Source organism: Plectropomus leopardus, chromosome 6 (genome assembly GCF_008729295.1).
Source record: "Plectropomus leopardus isolate mb chromosome 6, YSFRI_Pleo_2.0, whole genome shotgun sequence".
Taxonomy (NCBI): Eukaryota; Metazoa; Chordata; class Actinopteri; order Perciformes; family Serranidae; genus Plectropomus; species Plectropomus leopardus.
Window position 1 is genome coordinate 26,543,413 of NC_056468.1, and position 21,168 is coordinate 26,564,580.

General features: G+C 38.8%; 1 protein-coding gene across 1 annotated transcript; it reads left to right on the forward strand.

Annotated features, from left to right (window-relative positions):
• Positions 1-9,361, forward strand: cdc45 (CDC45 cell division cycle 45 homolog (S. cerevisiae)). The gene is made up of 18 exons (XM_042488412.1): positions 1-179; positions 340-399; positions 2,422-2,514; positions 2,964-3,101; positions 3,231-3,380; positions 3,473-3,531; positions 3,629-3,677; positions 3,774-3,835; positions 3,943-3,993; positions 4,916-5,035; positions 5,190-5,321; positions 5,425-5,523; positions 5,630-5,791; positions 6,648-6,786; positions 6,878-6,961; positions 7,067-7,185; positions 8,443-8,519; positions 9,053-9,361. Exons 1-18 carry the CDS (start codon positions 129-131, stop codon positions 9,115-9,117), a joined length of 1,710 nt encoding a protein of 569 aa, XP_042344346.1. The 5' UTR covers positions 1-128; the 3' UTR covers positions 9,118-9,361.
• The last annotated feature ends 11,807 nt before the right edge of the window (positions 9,362-21,168 follow it).

Below are 21,168 nucleotides of genomic sequence, written 5' to 3' on the forward strand. Positions count from 1 at the left end.
CACATTTCCAACAGGGAACAGAAAGCTCCGCTTCTGACTGTCAGTAAACCATAATAACCCGCTGTTCATGATATTTAAGCGTTATCTTACCCCATTTCTGTCATCTTAAACGTTTTTAATTGTTGAAAATGTTCGTCACGGACATAAGAAAGGAATTTTACGAAGTTGTTGCCAACCAGGTAAGTTGTTTGAGCGAACTAACTGTAACGTCAGGTCGGCTAACCTGAACCATGAAGGACTGTTTGCTAACGTTACACAGCGTTTAGGTGCGTTATTATCAACACGGTATTAGTTGTATGTGATACACTAAACTAACACTAACTTTCGTTTTTCTTTCAGAGAGTCGCACTCCTGGTGGCATCAGACATCGACGCTCTGTGTGCCTGTAAGATACTACAGGTAAGATAATCAGCTAACTGTTAGCAAACATTAGCTCCTGCTCCCTCTGTTCAGACTGTGGCCACATACTGAGATCCCCTCAAATAAAATATATCATGTATCGTGCTCTGTTAGCGACCACCAGCTTAGTATTTCGTTTGACTTTATCAATAAGCAGCTCTACTGTAGACCGTATCCCTTATTATCCCTTATTTACAACAACAACAACAGAAAGTAATACTATGATACGTCAGTTCCTTGTAAACATTATGGTGTGTTAGGTACAGTATCTGACGTGTGCACAGGACCTGTTGAATATTGTCAGTTGAACTAAACCTGCTTTAGTTCGAAAAACTTACTTTGACTTTGTTTACTTTTCTTGATTACACAACATTAACATGTATTGTCCTCATTGAGTTGAGATCCCTTACAAGCCATAGCCTTACCAGTCATACAAAGTGCAAAATTGCAAAAATGCGATAAAAAAAACTATAAAAACAAACAAAAATAATTGTAACATATATAACAGATTTTCAACAAGCAACACGAATGAACATTTAATATCCAAACTGCTTTTCAAGACCTACCCCTGCTCTATTCTAACCCATCAGTACAAAATCCTTGTTAAATAGTCTCATAAACCAACTCTCTGCCCCAGCATCCAATCACAACTCACACAACTAAACCACTCTCTTCATGCTTTTCCTATATATGTGTGTGTATATAAACATTATCCCCCATTAGCTTGCTTTTCAATCCCCTTCACAATTTTTTAACCTCACAAAAAACATTTTTTGTACATTTGTACATCTTTTTAAACTGTCTGATAAACTCACTTTGTTTGATTTCCTGCACTAGACCTTCCCACATAAGCACAACACAAAGAGATACATACTTAATAGGTTGGTGCGAACACAACATTGTTTCTGAATTATATTTTTCTCCTAAATTCTAACCATTTTTTTGTGAATTGCCAGGAAGTAGATTCTTGCTTTGTACTTCATTCGTGCAGTCTAGAATTTCACTAGATTCATGAATCTCTATACAATGTTAACTTGGGATCATAGTGATAAATGCCTCCAGTTGTATCTCTTACACTAATAGTCAGCAGATTTTATGGGGATGATGTTTAAGCTGTCAAATTCATATCTTTTAGATGCACATATCAAGGATAAATAAAAATGATCACATGCAGGTAATGCCGATAAAAATCTTTATACTTTGAGATTTGTGGGCTTTGCCTTCAGTGACACGGTCCCTCAAGATTCACTGTTACAGATTTCTGCAGGTCCTTAAAGTCTTAAATTCCTAGGCCTTAAAAGTCACTAATTAATTTAAAAGTTGAATATGTGATATCTTAATTGCCACAGACATTTTATCTTTTTTTTCTTTGTTTCCATCTTTTAATTTCTTAGAATGAGTCAAGATCTTGTGACAAACCTACCACTAAACCTGATACTGTCTTTTGACTTTATACTTGCACTTACCTGTTGGCAAAATGTAGACTATTAATAATAATAAACTTTATTTGTATATCATCTTTCATTCAAGAGATGCAGCCCAAAATGCTTTACAACAAAGAAATGACATGCACCATGTGCTTCACATGAAAACAGGTATAGGAGACATAAAGACATAATAAAACCCACATGTAAAAATAAGATAAAATAAGATCAGACAAGAATACATAAAATGCATCTTTACATGGATAAAATCCACTTGATAATGCTAGTAAAACTATTCTAGTAAAGTAGAATAATCTAACAACTCTATCAACCACACATCTACATACAACCCACCTCTGCACAGGACCGCATGAACACTACTTATATGTACCAGCAGTGCTTGAATAAGAAGATTTTTTTATTTATTTTTTCAAAAATCTTTCTTAAGTTTGGTTAAAAAAAACTCAAAGGTCTTAAAAAGCATCAAATGTTAGCATCTGATACCTGTAGACACACTGGTGTTCCCCTGTTTTTTTCATTGACAAACTAATGGCAAATTAGCTAATTAAACAATCGTTGAATTTTTGTCTCTTTTTAGGCGTTATTCCACTGTGACCAGGTCCAGTACACACTTGTGCCAGTTACAGGCTGGCAGGACCTCGGCACTGCCTTCCTTGAACACAAAGAGCAGGTAAGATCTAAGTCAGACCTGATCTTAAAGGTGTGCTATGCAGGATTTCACTGGGAAAAAACAAAAACAATGTATACACAATGTAAAGACTTACACAGAATAAATCCCCCCAACCATCGCTTACGATCCATTAGAAGTGTGTAAAGGTGTATTTTTCTGCAGAGACTGCTTTGCCTGTATTTTGTTTTTATTTTCTGTGCTCGGGACGTTTATGAGCGTGCACCCCCACAGCACACAGGCGAGGTCAGGGCTTCATAAAAACGCAGTGCCACAAAAAAACCCACATCTAATGAGGTGGAACTCCAAACAAAAACCTGGATTTGGCTTTCAGCTTCGCTGGGGAGCGTGTTTCTAAACTAACTGACAGTCCTGCATAGCACACCTTTAAATAACAGAAGTTTTGCTCCACTTTTGCCTGAAACTAAGTGTATTATTTTGGTCTGTTGTAGTTCCAGTACTTTGTTCTCATTAACTGCGGAGCAAATGTTGACCTTCTTGAGATGCTGCAGCCGGATGATGACTCCGTCTTCTTCATCTGTGACACACACCGGCCTGTAGACGTGGTCAATGTCTACAATGACACCCAGGTGATGGATAATGATCATTTCAGCTCAAATTATTGTTTTTTACTTAGCACTTTCTTCTGTTTAGCTCTTGAAGTTTATGAGTGAAACCAAAATCTAAGACTGTGTAAACTCCCGTCATCTCGTCCACAGATAAAGCTACTAATCAAACAGGATGACGACCTTGGAGTTCCCTCATATGATGATATCTTTAGAGATGAAGACGGTGAAGAAGGAGATGACTCTGGAAATGAGAGCGACGGAGGCTCAGAGCCGTCTGGAAAACGGAGGAGATTTGATGAAGTACGTATTGAAGTGAATAAGAACAAACCACTGAAATCAATCAGATAGTGTTGATGCGAGTCCAGAGATTGTGTGATTATTTGTTGTTGCAGGGTGCAGTGGAGAGGAGAATTGAAAGACAGCGAGCGAGGAGGGAGTGGGAGGCACGAAGGTGAAGTGTTTTTAAGGAGGTGTAGGTGTGAGGATGGTATCTGTTGTATGGACTTAACAATATCTAAACAGACACTAAAGTTTGACTTGTTTTTCAGGAGGGAAATCTTGTTTGACTATGAGCAGTATGAATATCACGGGACATCTGTGAGTGGACAGTTTTTACATTTATTTATACAGATTTGATAGTTTACTTGTATTTATGCTGTATGTCGACTTTTGTTGAAATTATTCTGTTGTCAGGCTGCGATGATGTTCTTTGAGCTGGCGTGGGTGTTGACTAAAGACACCAAGGACATGCTCTGGTAAGCTGTGTGATCAAGTTCATTTTAATGACATAAACATTGTGGAAATGCACGGTGCATTGTTCAGACTTTAAAATGTAGATAACTGTTGATTTTTTTCTCTGCAGGTGGGCCATCATTGGGCTGACTGACCAGTGGGTTCATGATAAAATCACACAGTAAGAATGTCTTCAATATTTTAAAACATTTCCAAAAAGCGTCAAGTGATTAGAATTTAAAGGTCATCACAGGGTGTATTTACTGTGTTTGCATCAAGTTGTTCACATTGACTATGTTTACATGCCCAAAATATTAAGATATTTGCCTTTATTCTGAAAAACCCCAATGTTCCTACTGAGCTGTTTACATGGCCAATGAAAATTAATATTTCACTAATATCCATGTGTACATGCAGCCGTGCATACGTCAGTTAATGTGTCCTATCATGTTATTTTAATGTAAAATTCTTCCTTTATTAGTCCCGCAGTGGGGCAATTCACAATATTACAGCAGCTATGAGGTACGAAGAAGTATAAGCAGCGAAAGACACAACACAACCGTAAAAAAAAAAATAAAATAATAAAACAAATATAAAAATATTAAGATATTATAATGTGAGATAGTAAAAGCAGGGTGCAAAAACAGTTAAAAAAGGTGCAAAAACAGTATCATAAATAAATAAAATAAAATTACAATGTGCCAACGTGTGATCAGAGCCTCCCTCATTTGTTCCTTCAAAAACCTTATTGAAAAGGTCCATATCGCGATCTTTGCGCATATCCAAAATCCTGTTGATAAACAAGTCTTTCAAAGAAAGACTTTAAAAGAAGGCGTGTTTCTTCTGATGAGAAATGCGGGCTTTCGTTTTGACATGCATTTCTACCTTCACAACTCTGAACAGAAGAACACCATCAGATGAGACAGGTTTGCTGGAGAGGGGCTGATCGTCCAAAGGACTCCCGCACAGGCTAACCTGCAATATCACGTTTATTTGCGACGTTTTGTTTATATTATTTTTATTGTTATGCTATCAGGCACTTTAGTTTGGGATTACTTGACTTCTGTCTGATTTTACACTGAGTTCTTCTTTTTTCCCTAAAGTATGAAGTATGTAACTGACATCGCCACAATGCAGCGACACGTTTCCCGACATAACCACCGAAACGAGGACGAGGAGAACTCTCTGTCCATCGACTGCATGAGGATCTCCTTTGAATACGAGTATCCATCATGCATTTAACATGTTGTCAAGTGGATTTTAAACATCTCAACTTTTTTCGTCATATGATCAAGTGTCATAGTGGCAGTCAAATTACCCGTACAAACTTTGTTGCTCCTTTTTTCTCTGAGTTTTCCTTAACCCTCCTTTTATTAGCCTCCGTCTGACGCTCTATCAGCACTGGTCCCTGTATGAGAGCATCTGTAATTCCTGTTACACATCATGCAACTTCAAGCTTTGGACTTTAAACGGCCAAAAGAAGCTCCAGGAGTTCTTAGCCGACATGGGGTAATGTGCCTAGAAATCAATAAACGTCTAATTTTATTGAATGATGTGAAACTGAGCTGCCTCACATTTTTTTGGTTGATATGTGCTAATGATGCTTTCACAGGCTCCCTCTGAAACAAGTGAGGCAGAAATTCAACTCCATGGACATGTCCATCAAAGAGAACCTGAGGGACGTCATTGAGGAGTCCTCCAATAAATACGGGTATGAAGAGCAACGAGAGGAAGAAGGAAAGCTGTTTAACTCAGATGCTTTAATTGACAGACAGCCTGACATTTTCCGTCTTTTTTATTTTCTCCTCCTCCATCAGTATGAAGGACATCCGCATCCAGACATTTGGCGTTCACTTCGGCTTTAAGAACCGCTTCCTGGCCAGTGACATGGTGCATGCCACTGCTGCCCTGCTCGAGAGCACCGAGAGGGATGAAAGCGACAGCGACAACTTCATCAAGGCTCTGGACTCGCTGTCCAGGTTTGTGTTGATAAGATGAGTGGTTTTACCCTTTAGAGCCTGAATCAACATCACTTTTCTTCTTCTGAACTCTGAGCTAATTGTTTCTTCTTTGGAAACATGGGAGGAAAAAGGCGGTGAGCAAATTGGCAAGATTTCCCACAAATTGCAAGATTTTATAGATTTAGAAAATTATTTAAAAAATTTTTTAAAAAAAAGCCAAGGAAAAATGTCCTCAAAACTATGTTTAGAATTATCATAATTATTTATTTTACATTATTATTTGTGATTTTAGGCCTTTTTTGGCCCTTTTCCTCCCTAATTTTCAGGTATTCTTTGTAACCTTTTACTAATTTCTTGATAATTTTTGGGTCATTTCTATCTGAATGAATAAATATTTATTTAAGACATGTGAAAACAAAATAAACAAACAAAAAGTTAAATTAGTTCCAACAAATATGCAGAATAAAGTGAAAAGCATGTTAGAAAATAATTTCCATTTGCAAGCACTGACATGCCCGAAAAGGAGTTGGATAAAGTTTACACTTGTTTAATCCTGCACTTTCTCCATAACTCAGCAATTATTCTTCATTTTATATGAATATTTTGCATACACACATATAAATGTATGAACATATACATACATTAACATACACGCATAATTATACAATATTTGTGCAGTTTGATTTTCAACCAGGTCAATTAACCTTCTTTTTAAGTTGCTCATTCCCCTTTTCCCATTATTTTGACTGAAATCAAGCTATTTTGCTCAGGTTTCAGAGGGTTAAAGCTGTGCAGTGTCTATTTATGATCAGATGACAAAAACATTCTTGTCCAATTTACTTTCTGTCCCTTGTTGGTGTCTCCTCCTGTGTAGGAGTAACCTCGATCGTCTACATTCAGGCATCGACCTGGCCAAGAAGAAGCTGATGGCGATCCAGCAGACAGTCGCCAGCTGCATCTGCACCAACCTCATCCTGTCGCAGGGACCTTTCCTCTACTGCTACCTCATGGAGGTACGAGTCTCCATTATGACCTGCGGATATTTATATGGCAGCTTCTCAGCAGTACTTCCTGCTCAGCTCAATACTTTCCTTTCACGTGCAGGGAACACCTGACGTGAAGCTCTTTTCTAAGCCCATGGCCTTGACTCTGCTCTGCAAGTACCTCCTGAAGGCTTTCATCCATTCTGTAAGTATCTTATTGCCGTCAGGCTGCATTCAGACTGTGAAAAAAAGAACTGAAAAACACTTTTGTTGGTGTCACTCTTTCACCGGTGATGTTTTTGTTGGTTAGACGAGGAATAAGCGCTGCAAACTGCTCCCGCTCATCATGGCTGCTCCCAAGGACGTGGAGAAGGGAACCGTCATTGTTGTGGGAATCCCGCCCGAGTCTGAAACATCTGACAAGAAGAAGTAAGATCTCACTTTTTACACTGTAGGATACAACCAAAAAAATATAGAAATGATAAAAATCTGTCTCCAATATACAACTTGAAAGTGCATCTACAAAGCTGTTTTATTAACTTTTTGGAAAATATAACCTCAAAATCTTGAAATCAGGCCTAAACACTCCATATTTGGTATCGTTTTTGCTATCGACTCTGCAGACCTGCAGTGTGTTCATGTTCCTGTCATGCTTTGTGTGCTTTGAGATATAATACTACTATTGTCTCATATCTTTTGCTGATTTGATCTTTGGTTAAAGTTGATGTTGCAATACTTTGCAAAACATTTAAATCAGCCTTATTTAAAAAAAAAAAAAAAAAAAAGTCCCTCTCTTTCTTTACATTTTAATAATTAAAAGACAAACACTCAGACCTGCATTTACTTTAACAGGCTGTTATGTTACAATGACTATTACATATTCATGTATATTGTTTTTTGTGAAGAAGTGATGGGATGTGTTTCAGTGTAGTCCAAGGTGACGTACTCACACCGCTCGTTTTGTCCAACCAACACAAGGTGTCTGCAGGTCCTTCTAAAGTCTTAAAATGTCTTCATGTTATATAAAAGTCTCAAAAGGCCTCAGAAGTCTTTAAATTGTTATAAAGTGATATTTGTGAAACCATAAACCCCACAAACATTTTATCTAATTTCATGTATCCACCTTTTATTTTTGTCAAAATGAATCAAACTCCTCTCTGTTCAAGTCTGCATTTCTGGTGTTGCAAATCTTCAAATGTACCACTGAACCTCAAATCTTTTTACTTTAAACTAGCACTTACCTGTTGGCAAAATGCAGATTAACCCATCTATCTCCAATAACCATATTCCTAAAACCTGCCTCTGCATGCAAGGGCGTAGGTTTCACAACAGTGGGGAGTTGAATAAGAAACAAAGATTTGTCTTACATTTGGTTAAAAAATATCTTGAAAAGGTCTTAAAAGGCATTAAATATGAAGACACCCTGCAACTATCCCAAACTCACAGACATTCAAATTATTATATGAAATGGAGAAAAGCAAAAAGTTTACGGAAGAGAAGTTGACACCAGAGAACTTTTGGTGTTTTCGCTCAAAGAAACGACTTAAAATATAAACCGATTATAAATATAATTGGTTTTTAATTTTCCGTTGATCGACAAATGCATAAAACAACTAGTTTTGTGTTTATATACAGCAGAAATACCTAATTTCCTCCACTCGCATCTTTTTCTCTGCACTCCAAAAGTTTCTTTGGTCGGGCATTTGAGAAAGCTGCAGAGAGCACGAGCTCCAGAACTCTTCATGACAACTTCGACACCTCAAGTAAGATTAATATTGTTATTTACTTACTTACTTCTCTAATGTGCTGTGTCCAAGTATATATTTATAAGTATATAAGTGTTTTACATCTGGTGTTATTTGGGGTCATCATTACCATTTAGTTGTTAGTCTCTACCTCAGACACTAGGTGGCAGCCTTGTCTTTTTTTGCTAAGTAACTGATAGACACACCATCTACTTCCATTTGTAGATTTATTTTTGATAAAGGGGCTTGTAAATATTATTTTCTTCTCCCTGCCCCTTTTTTTATGGAATGTTATGTAGCAAAAAACTTGTTGCTTGATTTTAAACTGTCTGTTTCCATGAGCGGAATAAAAGTGAAAATGAAATGACATTTCTATTAGAGTTTCTAGCACTTGGTATCATGAAATATCAGTCATTTTTCATATGTAAAGTAAGATTTGTGTAGTACTTCTGCACCTTCCTCATGGAAAAGTTTATCCCAATCTATCTTTTTCTGGCTGATAGAAGTATATTATATTTGGTTATTCTTACCCGTGTTTTGCTTCTTTGCAGTAATTGAGCTGAAGACGGAGGACAGGAGCAAGTTTCTGGATGCACTCATCACCCTGCTGACATGAAAAAGCACCTGAGCACATGAGTTTTGAGTCTTGAACAGTCAAAGAGTTGCTGCTGTTCACGTCTTTATCAGACATGTACCAGAACTTTAAACATGATTTTAATATTTTGTGTGAATATTGTACAGTCTTTTTGTAAATGTGTCTTTTTTTGCTTTTAAATTCTTGTGACGTTTGTCTTTTTATTCCTATCTGTGTATGTGAATCGTTGACATTTCTAGCATGTTTAATAAATCATAGTAAGTGACTTGAATGCTTTGGTGGTTTGTTACAGTTCTTGTTTTTTTTAGGAGTTTTTGGTATGTCAAGTCAAGTCAAGTCAATTTTGTTTATAAAGCCCATTATCACAAAACACAGTTTGCCTCAGAGGGCTTTACAGTGTACGACATCCCTCTGCCCTCAGACCCTCACATCGCCTAAAGAAAAACTCCTGAAAAAAAACCCAAAAGCTGTGAAATGTTGGAAACTTCCTCTTTCGTCCAGTAGAAATATGACTGTATCGCCATTCCTTTAGATTCATTTTATCAGTAGGTACTCTTATCTTTTTATACATATCTTTTTGTTTTTGTTGTGCTTCTGCTGCCAAGTCTCCAAATGAGAAATGACCTGTTTTACTTCACTCGGCAGGGTAGATTCTTGCTGTCAGAGATTTTAGACAGAGGTTAAATCATACACTGATTTCAAATACTCCAAAACATTACCTTTTGTATTTCCTAAACTCTCCTCAGTTGCCTAAATATAAAATGTTTTGTGGTTCTAAGAAAAATGTAAAGACACCAAAACACTAAAGAAAAAAGCTGAAATGTGTCCAGTGTGAGAATTGCAGATTTCAAGAAGTTGAAACTTCTGGTTAAGATTCATTTAGTGTTCATTGTTCAGGAGGTTTTAACTGTGAGATAAATTATCCACAGAGGTCTCTTCTTCGCTAAAACAAATGGACGAGGTGATTAAAAAAATGTGAATAACATAATTTTACGGTACAAATCCATGTTTCTCCTCCTCTGTGTGACATTTTGGAGGCCGGTGACTCACCCAGCAGCTGCTAATGTTTCCTCATCTTTTTCTCTAACTTAAGATCCAGATGTTTATGGGGTTTTCACCAAGAGCCAAATTATCCGCAGAGGTCAAATTCGATCTGTTCTTATCAGTGGAGCGCTCGAATATTTCAGTCATTAGGAACTGTACTGGGCATGGTGGGACAATGTGATAATTTCATGTCACCATTATTCTGGCCAATATAATATGTGATTCACAATATTATCCTGATAATCATCAACATATACTTAAAAGTCTTAAAAAGACATTAAAACTTACTAGAATCACTTTACCATACATTATGTTAATTAAATATTTTTATTGCATCACAGATTGGACACTTTTTTCTCAATGACCACCCTTCTAACAATTAAATAGTCCTTTAAAAAAAGGCATTTTTAACTCTTTGAAATGGCATCAGATCTTCCAATAGGCTATGAAATATGCTGATGATTTATTAAGACATTTTGTTTTGGGTTTTATTTAAGTTTGTATATATGCAGCTTTACAGAGTCTCTTTAATTTCTGGTTGGCCAGCAGTCTTTTTGGGTGTTGCTGCACATATAATAACAACCTCGATTCATACTGACTTACTGTGGGTGTTTTTTTTTGGTTTTTTTTATAATGACCTGCAGCAAAATCATATATTGTCCCTCTCATCTCTGGTGAGTCTATAAAGAAAGTGTTAATGTGTTAAACCCCTGACTCCTAAACCTTTATACCTTAAAAAAACATAAAAACACCTGTTTGCAGTCCCCTTGACAGGTGGCAGAATTGTAAACAAATAATAGTAGTTAATAATTTCCTTTCTTTTTAAGCTTCATTATAAGTGGGGACTACAGACTGAAATATTCCACAAGGAAGAACAAAAATAAAGTGTGTTATCTATGTTTTTCTTCTTCTTTTTTTTTTTATAGTCCCACTGACCCATATTAGGAGCCACCATTGTTGGTTTATCGACAAAAACACTGCAAGTTCCTAATTTATTTGTCAGAAGGGAAGTTGAATTTTCTCTCATGTCATAAAACAAAGATCTGGCAGAGTGTCTGCAGCTGGCAGTCACAGCCGGCGGTGGTAGAGAGGATGATCTAAACTGATTAAAGTCTTTTCATCTGGATCCAATCTTTTGTTTTGCTGATGCACAACTTGTGTGTCCACAGAAAGTAAAACAGCTCTTTCCGTATTTGTGGGACTTCTAGTGAAACTTAAAACATCTTCCCTTGAGCTCAGCCCGCTCATGTGGGGCAAAGGTGAGGGCTGTGACCTTGGCCCACATTGGAGAAAGTAGGCCAGGCCTCCTGGTGGTGATCTGCCGCCGGCCCACAGAGTGACTGGAAAGGTGGAGCCTGAGCTGCTCTCTGCGGGGTGATTAAGATCCTTATCGCTTTTGGATCAGGATGCGATCATGACCTGCAGAGTGGAACGTGTTTGGGTGGTTTCACAGGAAAGTCCGGACTGGGTGGTGGTAGGGGGGACTGAAATGTGCCATGATCTGCATCGAGCTGCAGCATGTTAATGCAAACAGTCTTATTATTGAGGTTACGAGCATCACCGTCATCACTTATTGTGTATGAATGTGAATGTCTCGCTGCTTCCTCTGCGTCGACTGTTTGAGAACAGTTTGCATCCATAATGATATTGTTTACAGTCACAGCGGAGTGATGTTATCCAGCAGGAATACTGTTTGTGGAAGACACATTTATATCATTATCAGAGAGACGGTTTTTCAGAGTTCCCATGGGTCCTTGAAATACTTGAAAGTTTGTGCATTTCAGGGAAAAATCATCTCTCTTTTTCATTCTTGCCTGTGAGCTTCTGGAGTCAGTAGTCCTTGTTTTCATTCTAAAAAATCTTGATCCTCTCAGACTGCGTTGTGTTGGATCCTTGATTTTGAGGGAATTGGACCTGTTAAGTCCATGAACTTGATGTTTAATTAGGTGTGGGAACACAATAAGATACAAGTTACTGATAAATATGGCCTCTCGCTCCTCCCCTTATTTCTTTTGTCTTGTCATATTTAACATATTTCATACATATATCAATTGCATGTCTGTCCGTCCAGGGAGAGGGATCCCAACTCAACTCGAAGGCTTTTTTAGGTGGTGCTGTTTGTTGCACAGATCTCAAAGGCACTTGAGGCAAATTTTTTAATTCGTGATATCGAGCTATATCGCACAGAACTTGGCGAAAAAGCTTTTAAATTTGCCGCTCCTTCTACTCGGAATAACTTACAGGAAGACCTGAAACTGTCTGAGCTGATCACTACAGGGGAATTTAAGTTGCATTTAAAGGTCAAGAAAATAGCACTCTTTGGTCAATGTGACTGCTACTCTAATGGTAACTGAATTTGATAACTGCACATTTTTATGTATCTGACTGTTCTGTTTTGCATTTTAACTGGAGGTTATACTCGCTCTTTGTATTGTGTGATATTTGTATTTGTTTGTATTTATTATTGTAACCATATTTTAAGCTGCACTCTTGGCCAGGTCACTTGGAAAGAGATTTTAAATGTCAATTAGTCTTTTACCCTAAACAAAAGCAAGGCAAGGCAAGGCAGCTTTATTTTTATATCACATTTCATACACAGGGCAATTCAAAGAGCTTTAAGGAGTAATAAAATATAAAAACATAATAAAAGATACAGATTTACAGTAAAAGAGAAAGTGATAAGATATACAAGGTTAAACAATTACCAAATGCTAAAAAAAAATGCAGACAAGAGGTGCAAAGATTAAAAGATAATTTAAAATGATTTAAAATCAAGTTTTAAAATGAGTTGGTAGTCAGCAGGTGGCGTAGGCAATGTGAAAAAGGAAGTTACATAGCAGTTGTTTAGTTTTAAAAAGTTGCTAAGTTGCTGGTGGACAACCTTTTCAATAACTTTACTGAAAAATTGTAAGTTTGAAATAGTTCAGTACAGTGTCTGCTCTTCTTTAGGAGAGGCTTGATGACTGCAGTTTCCAAAGCATTTGGAAAAGTGCCAGATTGGAGAAACAAATTAACTATAAGAGTGAGTTGTTTTACCAGACTGCTCAGAACCGTTTTAACAAAGCTAGTGGGTAACACATCAAGGCAGCAGGTGGAGGAACTGAGACTGGAGATAATTTCTTCCAGTGATTTGTCACTCATGGCCTTAAATTGCTTCATACTTAGTAAGTTACCTTGGGAAGTCTGCAGTGATGGCACATTAGTCTTTGGCATTGAAGAGTTAATTCTTAATTCTTAAGTCTGATGCCTTGAACCTTGCTATTAGAAAAGTCTGCAAACTCGTTACATTTCCTGGTGGATATTGGAACAGGAGGGTTTGTTAATCTGTCCATGGTAGCAAATAACACACGTGAAATGTTACTGTGTCTGTTGATGATTTCAGAAGAAGAAAAATGACAGCCTTGCACTTCTCAAGGTCAAATAATAAATGCATACATTTTCTTCATAGATTTAAAAATGAACGTGAAGCTTTGACTTATGCCAATTCACTTCCATTTCACTTCCATTTTAAATAACATATATTCAAAAGATAAACTCACCAAATGACAGCTTCTTACAAAGAAATCTGCCTCAGAATGACTTGATTTTATTCATAGTGATATATTTGACAGATTATAGCTCACTCAGTCCTTTTTACGTGTTTAAAAACCTTTAAAGGGCCAATGCAATGCATAAGATGCAATTTTGTACTTGCCAAAAAAGTGATTGCAGCTCCTATCTTACCACTGAAAGGCTGCATCTGCCTCAAAATGAACTGATTCCTTCATAGTGATTATATTTGACTGATTATAGCACAACTTGTCCCTTTCAACCCATGTTAATACCTTTAAAAGACCAACTGAAGAAAAAAAAATGCAATTTTTAATTATCTTGCCACTGAAAGGCTGTTTCTGCTTCAAAATACTAGATTTCATTCTGAGTGATCATATTTGACAGATTATAGCCCACCCAGTGCCCTTTATCTGTTTAAATTCCTTTAAAAGACCAATGCAGCAAATAAAATGCAATTTTTAACTTGCCAAAGGGTGATTGCAGCTCCTATCTGGCCACTAAACAGTTACTACCTTAAAAATAATTTGATCAAATTTTAATTTTAGATTAGTTTTGATTAGATTTTGTAAATAAATCATTCAGCCATCAGAGCAGCTTATGTCATACCCCTTAAGTTACACCACTTTATGTGTGTTTTTTTGTTTTGTTTTGTTTCAAGGGACCTATGTGCAGTCATTGAGTCTCCACTCTTGCCAAGTGCATGTTCATTGAAGAAACTGTAGGGTTTCTCTATATCATATTGTAAGATCCTTTCAGTGTCAAGATAGCAGCTGCAATCACTTCTTGGCTAGTTGAAAAGTACATTTAATGCATTGCATTGGCCATTTAAAAGTGTTTACACAGGTAAAAATGAGTGATTAAAATTAGTCAGAAACAACCCCCAAGAATTAAATTTAGTCATTTTGAGGCAGAAACAACCTTTCAGTATCAAGATAGCAGCTGCAATCACTTTTTGGCAAGCTGAAAATGGCATTTTATGCATTGCATTGGCCTTTAAATACGAGGCTTTAGCCACTTGTTAGCAGTTGCCTTTTTTAAGATCCGTAAAACCTTAAAAGTTAAAAAATTTTATTTATATGGACGTGTTTTATGTTACAGATCAAAACAACAACATAGCCTGTGTTAACCACAGACCTTATTTACATTAACGTTAGCTAAATAGCTGTAAAAAAAAAAACAAACAAAAAAACAAAGCTGTATGTGCTGAATTCATTCAAATTACTTTATTAAAGAATAGCCGTTGGCATTTAGCCATTGAGAGTAGCATCTATGGAAAGTCAATGCAGTGAACTAGCTTACTGTAACCTTCTCTACCCCACCAGAAGTTGCTCTCATGTTCATTTCTACAGTCGTGCCCTCAGGAATAAGGTGAATACTACTAATTAATGGTGTCAGAGAGGTGTAACTAATATGGACAGTTGCTATCAAGTGGCTAAAGAGAATGCAAAACATAGCATTGAACTGCGCCAAACATGACTTTACAGCCTCGTAGCTGTGGCAAAGCAACCGTAGTGTAGTTAGTTTTAGCCTAGCATTAGCTTTTTACATCTCGCAGTTAGGCTAAGGATAAATTCTTTTTTTCTACAATGATCCAAAACTAAATGGAGAAATCCCATCGGCTAATTTACGAAGGAATAAGGGATACGTTAGCGTGCAAGTTGGCCAACAGAGAAACGTCATCCCTGGGGCTATTTGACAAAGGAACCAGGACTACGTTAGCTTGCGTGTTGGCCAACAGAAAAACATCATCCCTAGGGAAATTTGATGAGGGAACCAGGGCTTCGTTAGCTTGCGTGTTGGCCAACAGAAAAACATCATCCCTAGGGAAATTTGATGAGGGAACCAGGGCTTCGTTAGCTTGCAGGTTAGCCTGGGCATCCTATTATGGATTTTTATAATTGCATTAATTTTTGCCGCTCTAAATACTTTTGTGTGGATACATTTATGAAAATGCATCATACTGAATGTGGTTATTTTGTGTGAAATGTCTTGTACTGGTATTCAGCAACATAAACTGGAAATACTCAGTTATAGGTACCTCAAATTTGTATTTAAGTACCATACTTTAGTAAAAATACTGAGTCCACCATTGTTTGTATCAAGAAAAAAAACCGGTTGGAACTTACAGTAGAACTAGAACACCAATGTTCTACTCCGAATGACATCACGGAACACTGAGTTTATGAATAGAGGAGGCCAGAATTCAAATCTCATTTTCGCACAACCCTTTGGAGAGGTAAGACACACTTTTCACCACTTAAAACTTCTGTTTTTTACTCAACCATTTATGTTCATTTGTGTTGGAAGACAAGTACATTTACTCTTCACACATTTTTCTGTCAATTAAATTACCTTTTTCATTTGTTACAATCAAAATATAAGTGCAGTAACATGAGCTGTAAATCAGTACATGAAATTTCACTTTTTGTCTCGCAAAACAAAATTTTAACTTGTAAATTTTGCTTCACTTGTTGTCTAAATTGTGTCTGCACAAAATGGATTGCATTTGTAGTGTTTCTTTGCACTACATGTTACAGAAAAAGCTTCTTTTGAACTTAGATGGAAAACCATGATTTCACTGTAGCTCTGAGGTTAATTTTCTGTCTTGATTTTCTGATTTTTATCAACTTTATTATAGTTATTGTTAGAATCATTATATTACTGTAACCATCTTTGTTAATAGTGAAGGTTCAGTATCATTTGTTATATTTAACTACATTAGTTGTAACAATACTGTGCCAATGAATGTAATTATTCTAGATGTGTTATTTGTCAGTTGAACTTCTTACATACTTGAATTTAATTTAAAACAACACTATGGTATTTAGTCTTTTTGTGTTATTGTAGTGATAGTTAGACTTGGGTTTAAATGTGAACCATTTCTTATTTGTGTGCCATAATACAATCACTTGAAAAATATTTCAACAATTTATTAAATTTTGGTTCAGTTGAACAATTTATCTTGGGGTCAGTTTTATTGTTTAAGTCTTATCTTAAGGTTTAGTGGAGATAGTGTTTCTGCTTGAAAAAATCTGATTGTCAGTGAAATAAGCGCTGTGTGTTTGTGTTTGCAGTTTTCCACAGCCCGTGTACGAGAGAGTTTGATAGCATGCTGAAGTCCATTTTCGGACAAAATCCCTTTAAACCTCGGTCTAAAGGAGACAAGTACTCTTCTTCGAAGAAGTACAATCGAAGAGGTGAGAGACCTTCGACTCCTGAGGACCTCGACCCTACCATCTGGGTGCACGAACGAGGGGGTGAGAGTCCCTCGTCTCGTGGAGGTAACCCTTCTTCAATGAAGGTGCGTGGACGGAGGGGTGAGAGCCCTTTGTCCTTCGCTGACATCAACCCTTCAACCATCATGAAGGACCACGGACGAAGGGGTGAGAGCCCTTTGTCTTGTGAAGATTACCAGCCTTACAAGAAGGGTAGGTACCATTTTCTTAAATATACAGTGTATTTTAACACGGACTGTGCAGGATTCATCATTAATTGTGCATTACAAAGACATTAGGAAGTGAGCTACCAGCTAGCTAGTTTACATGTGTTGTTCCTGGGCAGGTAGACATAAAAAGAAAACCAGAGATTTTATTGATATTTCTTCCTCTGTAGAGAACAATATTTCTTAACATTTCCTAATATTTCCACTTCTGTAGTCAAAAAGCCTTCTACCACCTGGAGGCTGTGGGGACGAAGGGGTGAGAGCCCTTTGTCTTCTGCCAACACCCAGCCTTCTACCACCCGGAGGCTGCGGGGACGGAGGGGTGAGAGCCCTTCGTCTTCTGAAGACGACCAGCCTACTACCACCCGGAGGCTGCGGGGACGGAGGGGTGAGAGCCCTTCGTCTTCTGAAGACGAACGAGGGGGTGAGAGTCCCTCGTCTCGTGGAGGTAACCCTTCTTCAATGAAGGTGCGTGGACAAAGGGGTGAGAGCCCTTTGTCCTTCGCTGACATCAACCCTTCAACCATCATGAAGGACCAAGGACGAAGGGGTGAGAGCCCTTTGTCTTGTGAAGATTACCAGCCTTACAAGAAGGGTAGGTACCATTTTCTTAAATATACAGTGTATTTTAACACGGACTGTGCAGGATTCATCGTTAATTGTGTATTACAAAGACATTAGGAAGTGAGCTACCAGCTAGCTAGTTTACATGTGTTGTTCCTGGGCAGGTAGACATAAAAAGAAAACCAGAGATTTTATTGATATTTCTCTCTGTAGAGAACAATATTTCTTAACATTTCCTAATATTTCCACTTCTGTAGTCAAAAAGCCTTCTACCACCTGGAGGCTGTGGGGACGAAGGGGTGAGAGCCCTTCGTCTTCTGAAGACGAAACGAGGGGGTGAGAGTCCCTTGTCTCGTGGAGGTAACCCTTCTTCAATGAAGGTGCGTGGACAAAGGGGTGAGAGCCCTTTGTCCTTCGCTGACATCAACCTTTCAACCATCATGAAGGACCACGGACGAAGGGGTGAGAGCCCTTTGTCTTTTGAAGATTACCAGCCTTACAAGAAGGGTAGGTACCATTTTCTTAAATATACAGTGTATTTTAACACGGACTGTGCAGGATTCATCATTAATTGTGCATTACAAAGACATTAGGAAGTGAGCTACCAGCTAGCTAGTTTACATGTGTTGTTCCTGGGCAGGTAGACATAAAAAGAAAACCAGAGATTTTATTGATATTTCTTCCTCTGTAGAGAACAATATTTCTTAACATTTCCTAATATTTCCACTTCTGTAGTCAAAAAGCCTTCTACCACCTGGAGGCTGTGGGGACGAAGGGGTGAGAGGCCCTTTGTCTTCTGCCAACACCCAGCCTTCTACCACCCGGAGGCTGCAGGGACGGAGGGGTGAGAGCCCTTCGTCTTCTGAAGACGACCAGCCTACTACCACCCGGAGGCTGCGGGGACGGAGGGGTGAGAGTCCTTCGTCTTCTGAAGACAAACGAGGGGGTGAGAGTCCCTCGTCTCATGGAGGTAACCCTTCTTCAATGAAGGTGCGTGGACAAAGGGGTGAGAGCCCTTTGTCCTTCGCTGACATCAACCCTTCAACCATCATGAAGGACCACGGACGAAGGGGTGAGAGCCCTTTGTCTTTTGAAGATTACCAGCCTTACAAGAAGGGTAGGTACCATTTTCTTAAATATACAGTGTATTTTAACACGGACTCTGCAGGATTCATCGTTAATTGTGCATTACAAAGACATTAGGAAGTGAGCTACCAGCTAGCTAGTTTACATGTGTTGTTCCTGGGCAGGTAGACATAAAAAGAAAAACGGAGATTTTATTGATATTTCTTCCTCTGTAGAGAACAATATTTCTTAACATTTCCTAATATTTCCACTTCTGTAGTCAAAAAGCCTTCTACCATCCGGAGGCTGCAGGGACAAAGGGGTGAGAGCCCTTTGTCTTCTGAAGATGACCAGCCTACTACCACCTTGAGGCTGTTGGTACGGAGGTGTAAGAGTCCTTCATGTTCTGAAGACGACCAGCCCACTACCACTCGGAGGCTGCGGGGACGGAGGGGTGAGAGCCCTTCGTCTTCTGAAGACGACCAGCCTACTACCTTCGGAGGTGCTAGGACTGAGAGCCCTTCGTCTTCTGAAGACGACCAGCCTACTACCACTCGGAGGCTGCTAGGACGGAGGGGTGAGAGCCCTTCGTCTTCTGAAGACGAACGAGGGGGTGAGAGTCCCTCGTCTCGTGGAGGTAACCCTTCTTCAATGAAGGTGCGTGGACAAAGGGGTGAGAGCCCTTTGTCCTTCGCTGACATCAACCCTTCAACCATCATGAAGGACCAAGGACGAAGGGGTGAGAGCCCTTTGTCTTGTGAAGATTACCAGCCTTACAAGAAGGGTAGGTACCATTTTCTTAAATATACAGTGTATTTTAACACGGACTGTGCAGGATTCATCGTTAATTGTGCATTACAAAGACATTAGGAAGTGAGCTACCAGCTAGCTAGTTTTCATCTGTTGTACCTGGGCAGGTAGACATAAAAAAACAAGAGATTTTATTGATATTTCTTCCTCTGTAGAGAACAATATTTCTTAACATTTCCTAATATTTCCACAACTGTAGTCAAGAAGCCTTCTACCATCCGGAGGCTGCAGGGACAAAGGGGTGAGAGCCCTTCGTCTTCTGAAGATGACCAGCCTACTACCACCTGGAGGCTGCGGGTAAAGAGGTGTAAGAGTCCTTCATGTTCGGAAGACGACCAGCCCACTACCACCCGGAGGCTGCGGGGACGGAGGGGTGAGAGCCCTTCGTCTTCTGAAGATGGCCAGCCCACTACCACCCGGAGGCTGCGGGGACGGAGGGGTGAGAGCCCTTCGTCTTCTGAAGACAACCAGCCCACTACCACCCGGAGGCTGCGGGGACGGAGGGGTGAGAGCCCTTCGTCTTCTGAAGACGACCTGCCCACTATTATCCGGAGGCTGTTCAAACAAAGGGAAAAGAAACCTCTGACCACTGAGTGCTGGAATTGCTTCCAGAGGGCTGTGTTACAGGATTGTATCCAGATTTGCGTAAGGTTTAGGGAGGACTTTGAAAAAAAAAAGAAGAAGGAGTGTGATGAAAAAAGAAGAAGAGTAAGGATGGAGTTCAGAGATATTCTGGTAAATCTGAACAAAGACAGGGCTCAAGAGCGCGGCCAAAGTCTCAAAATGGAGAAGAAAGAAGGAGAAGGAAAAAAGGAGGCGAAGGAGAGGCAGAAGTTGGAGAAGAAGGAGAGAGAAAGACTCAAGAAGCTGGAGAAAGAGAGGCTGAAAATGTTGAAGAAGGAGAGAAAAAGAGAGGAGAAGGAGGAGCGAAATAGACAGAAAGAGGTGAAGAAGGAGAGAAAAAGACAGGAGAAGGAGGAGCAAAAGAGACAGAAGGAGGTGAAGAGGGAGAGAAAAGAGAGGAGAAGGAGGAGAAGGAGGAGAGAAAGAGACAGAAGGAGGTGAAGAAAGAGAGAAAAAGAGAGGAGAAGGAGGAGAAAAATATGCAGAAAGAGAAAACTAAACAGAGGAAGGAGGCCATAGCGTCAGAGATTAAGGAGCGAGAGACTTTGAAGGTGGGGAAAACAGCTGCTCTTGAAAAGAGTGCAACTTGCATTGTGCTGCGGCCGTAAAAACTGCATTGACATTGCGGTGAACGAACAGCAGGAGCGCCCCCTCCAACAAACAAGTAAGAAAGACAGCTGACATTCTGTCACATAAAATGTGATGAAAATATGAACTGCATCCAACAGACACAGAATTCCTTTTAACTACTTCAAATTATTTTCTCATGTAAAAGTACTAATAACACAATATAAAAAGACTTGCTAACAGGCAAAAGTCCTGCTTTTGGAGTTCAACCAAAGTAAAATTATTGACAAAAGGTGACTTGTAGCTCCCCCAAAAAAATATGTTTTTAAAACATATTTTTCACAGAAATCCAACAAGTTTGTATGTTTCAAAGTTTTTATATGCTTCCAAAAGGTTTCTGAACA

Coding starts and splice junctions, on each gene's coding strand:
- cdc45 (XM_042488412.1), top strand. CDS start 129: ATGTTCGTCACGGACATAAGAAAGGAATTTTACGAAGTTGTTGCCAAC. Junction 3,678..3,773: donor ATGAATATCACGGGACATCT/GTGAGTGGACAG, acceptor TTCTGTTGTCAG/GCTGCGATGATGTTCTTTGA. Junction 7,186..8,442: donor GAAACATCTGACAAGAAGAA/GTAAGATCTCAC, acceptor GCACTCCAAAAG/TTTCTTTGGTCGGGCATTTG.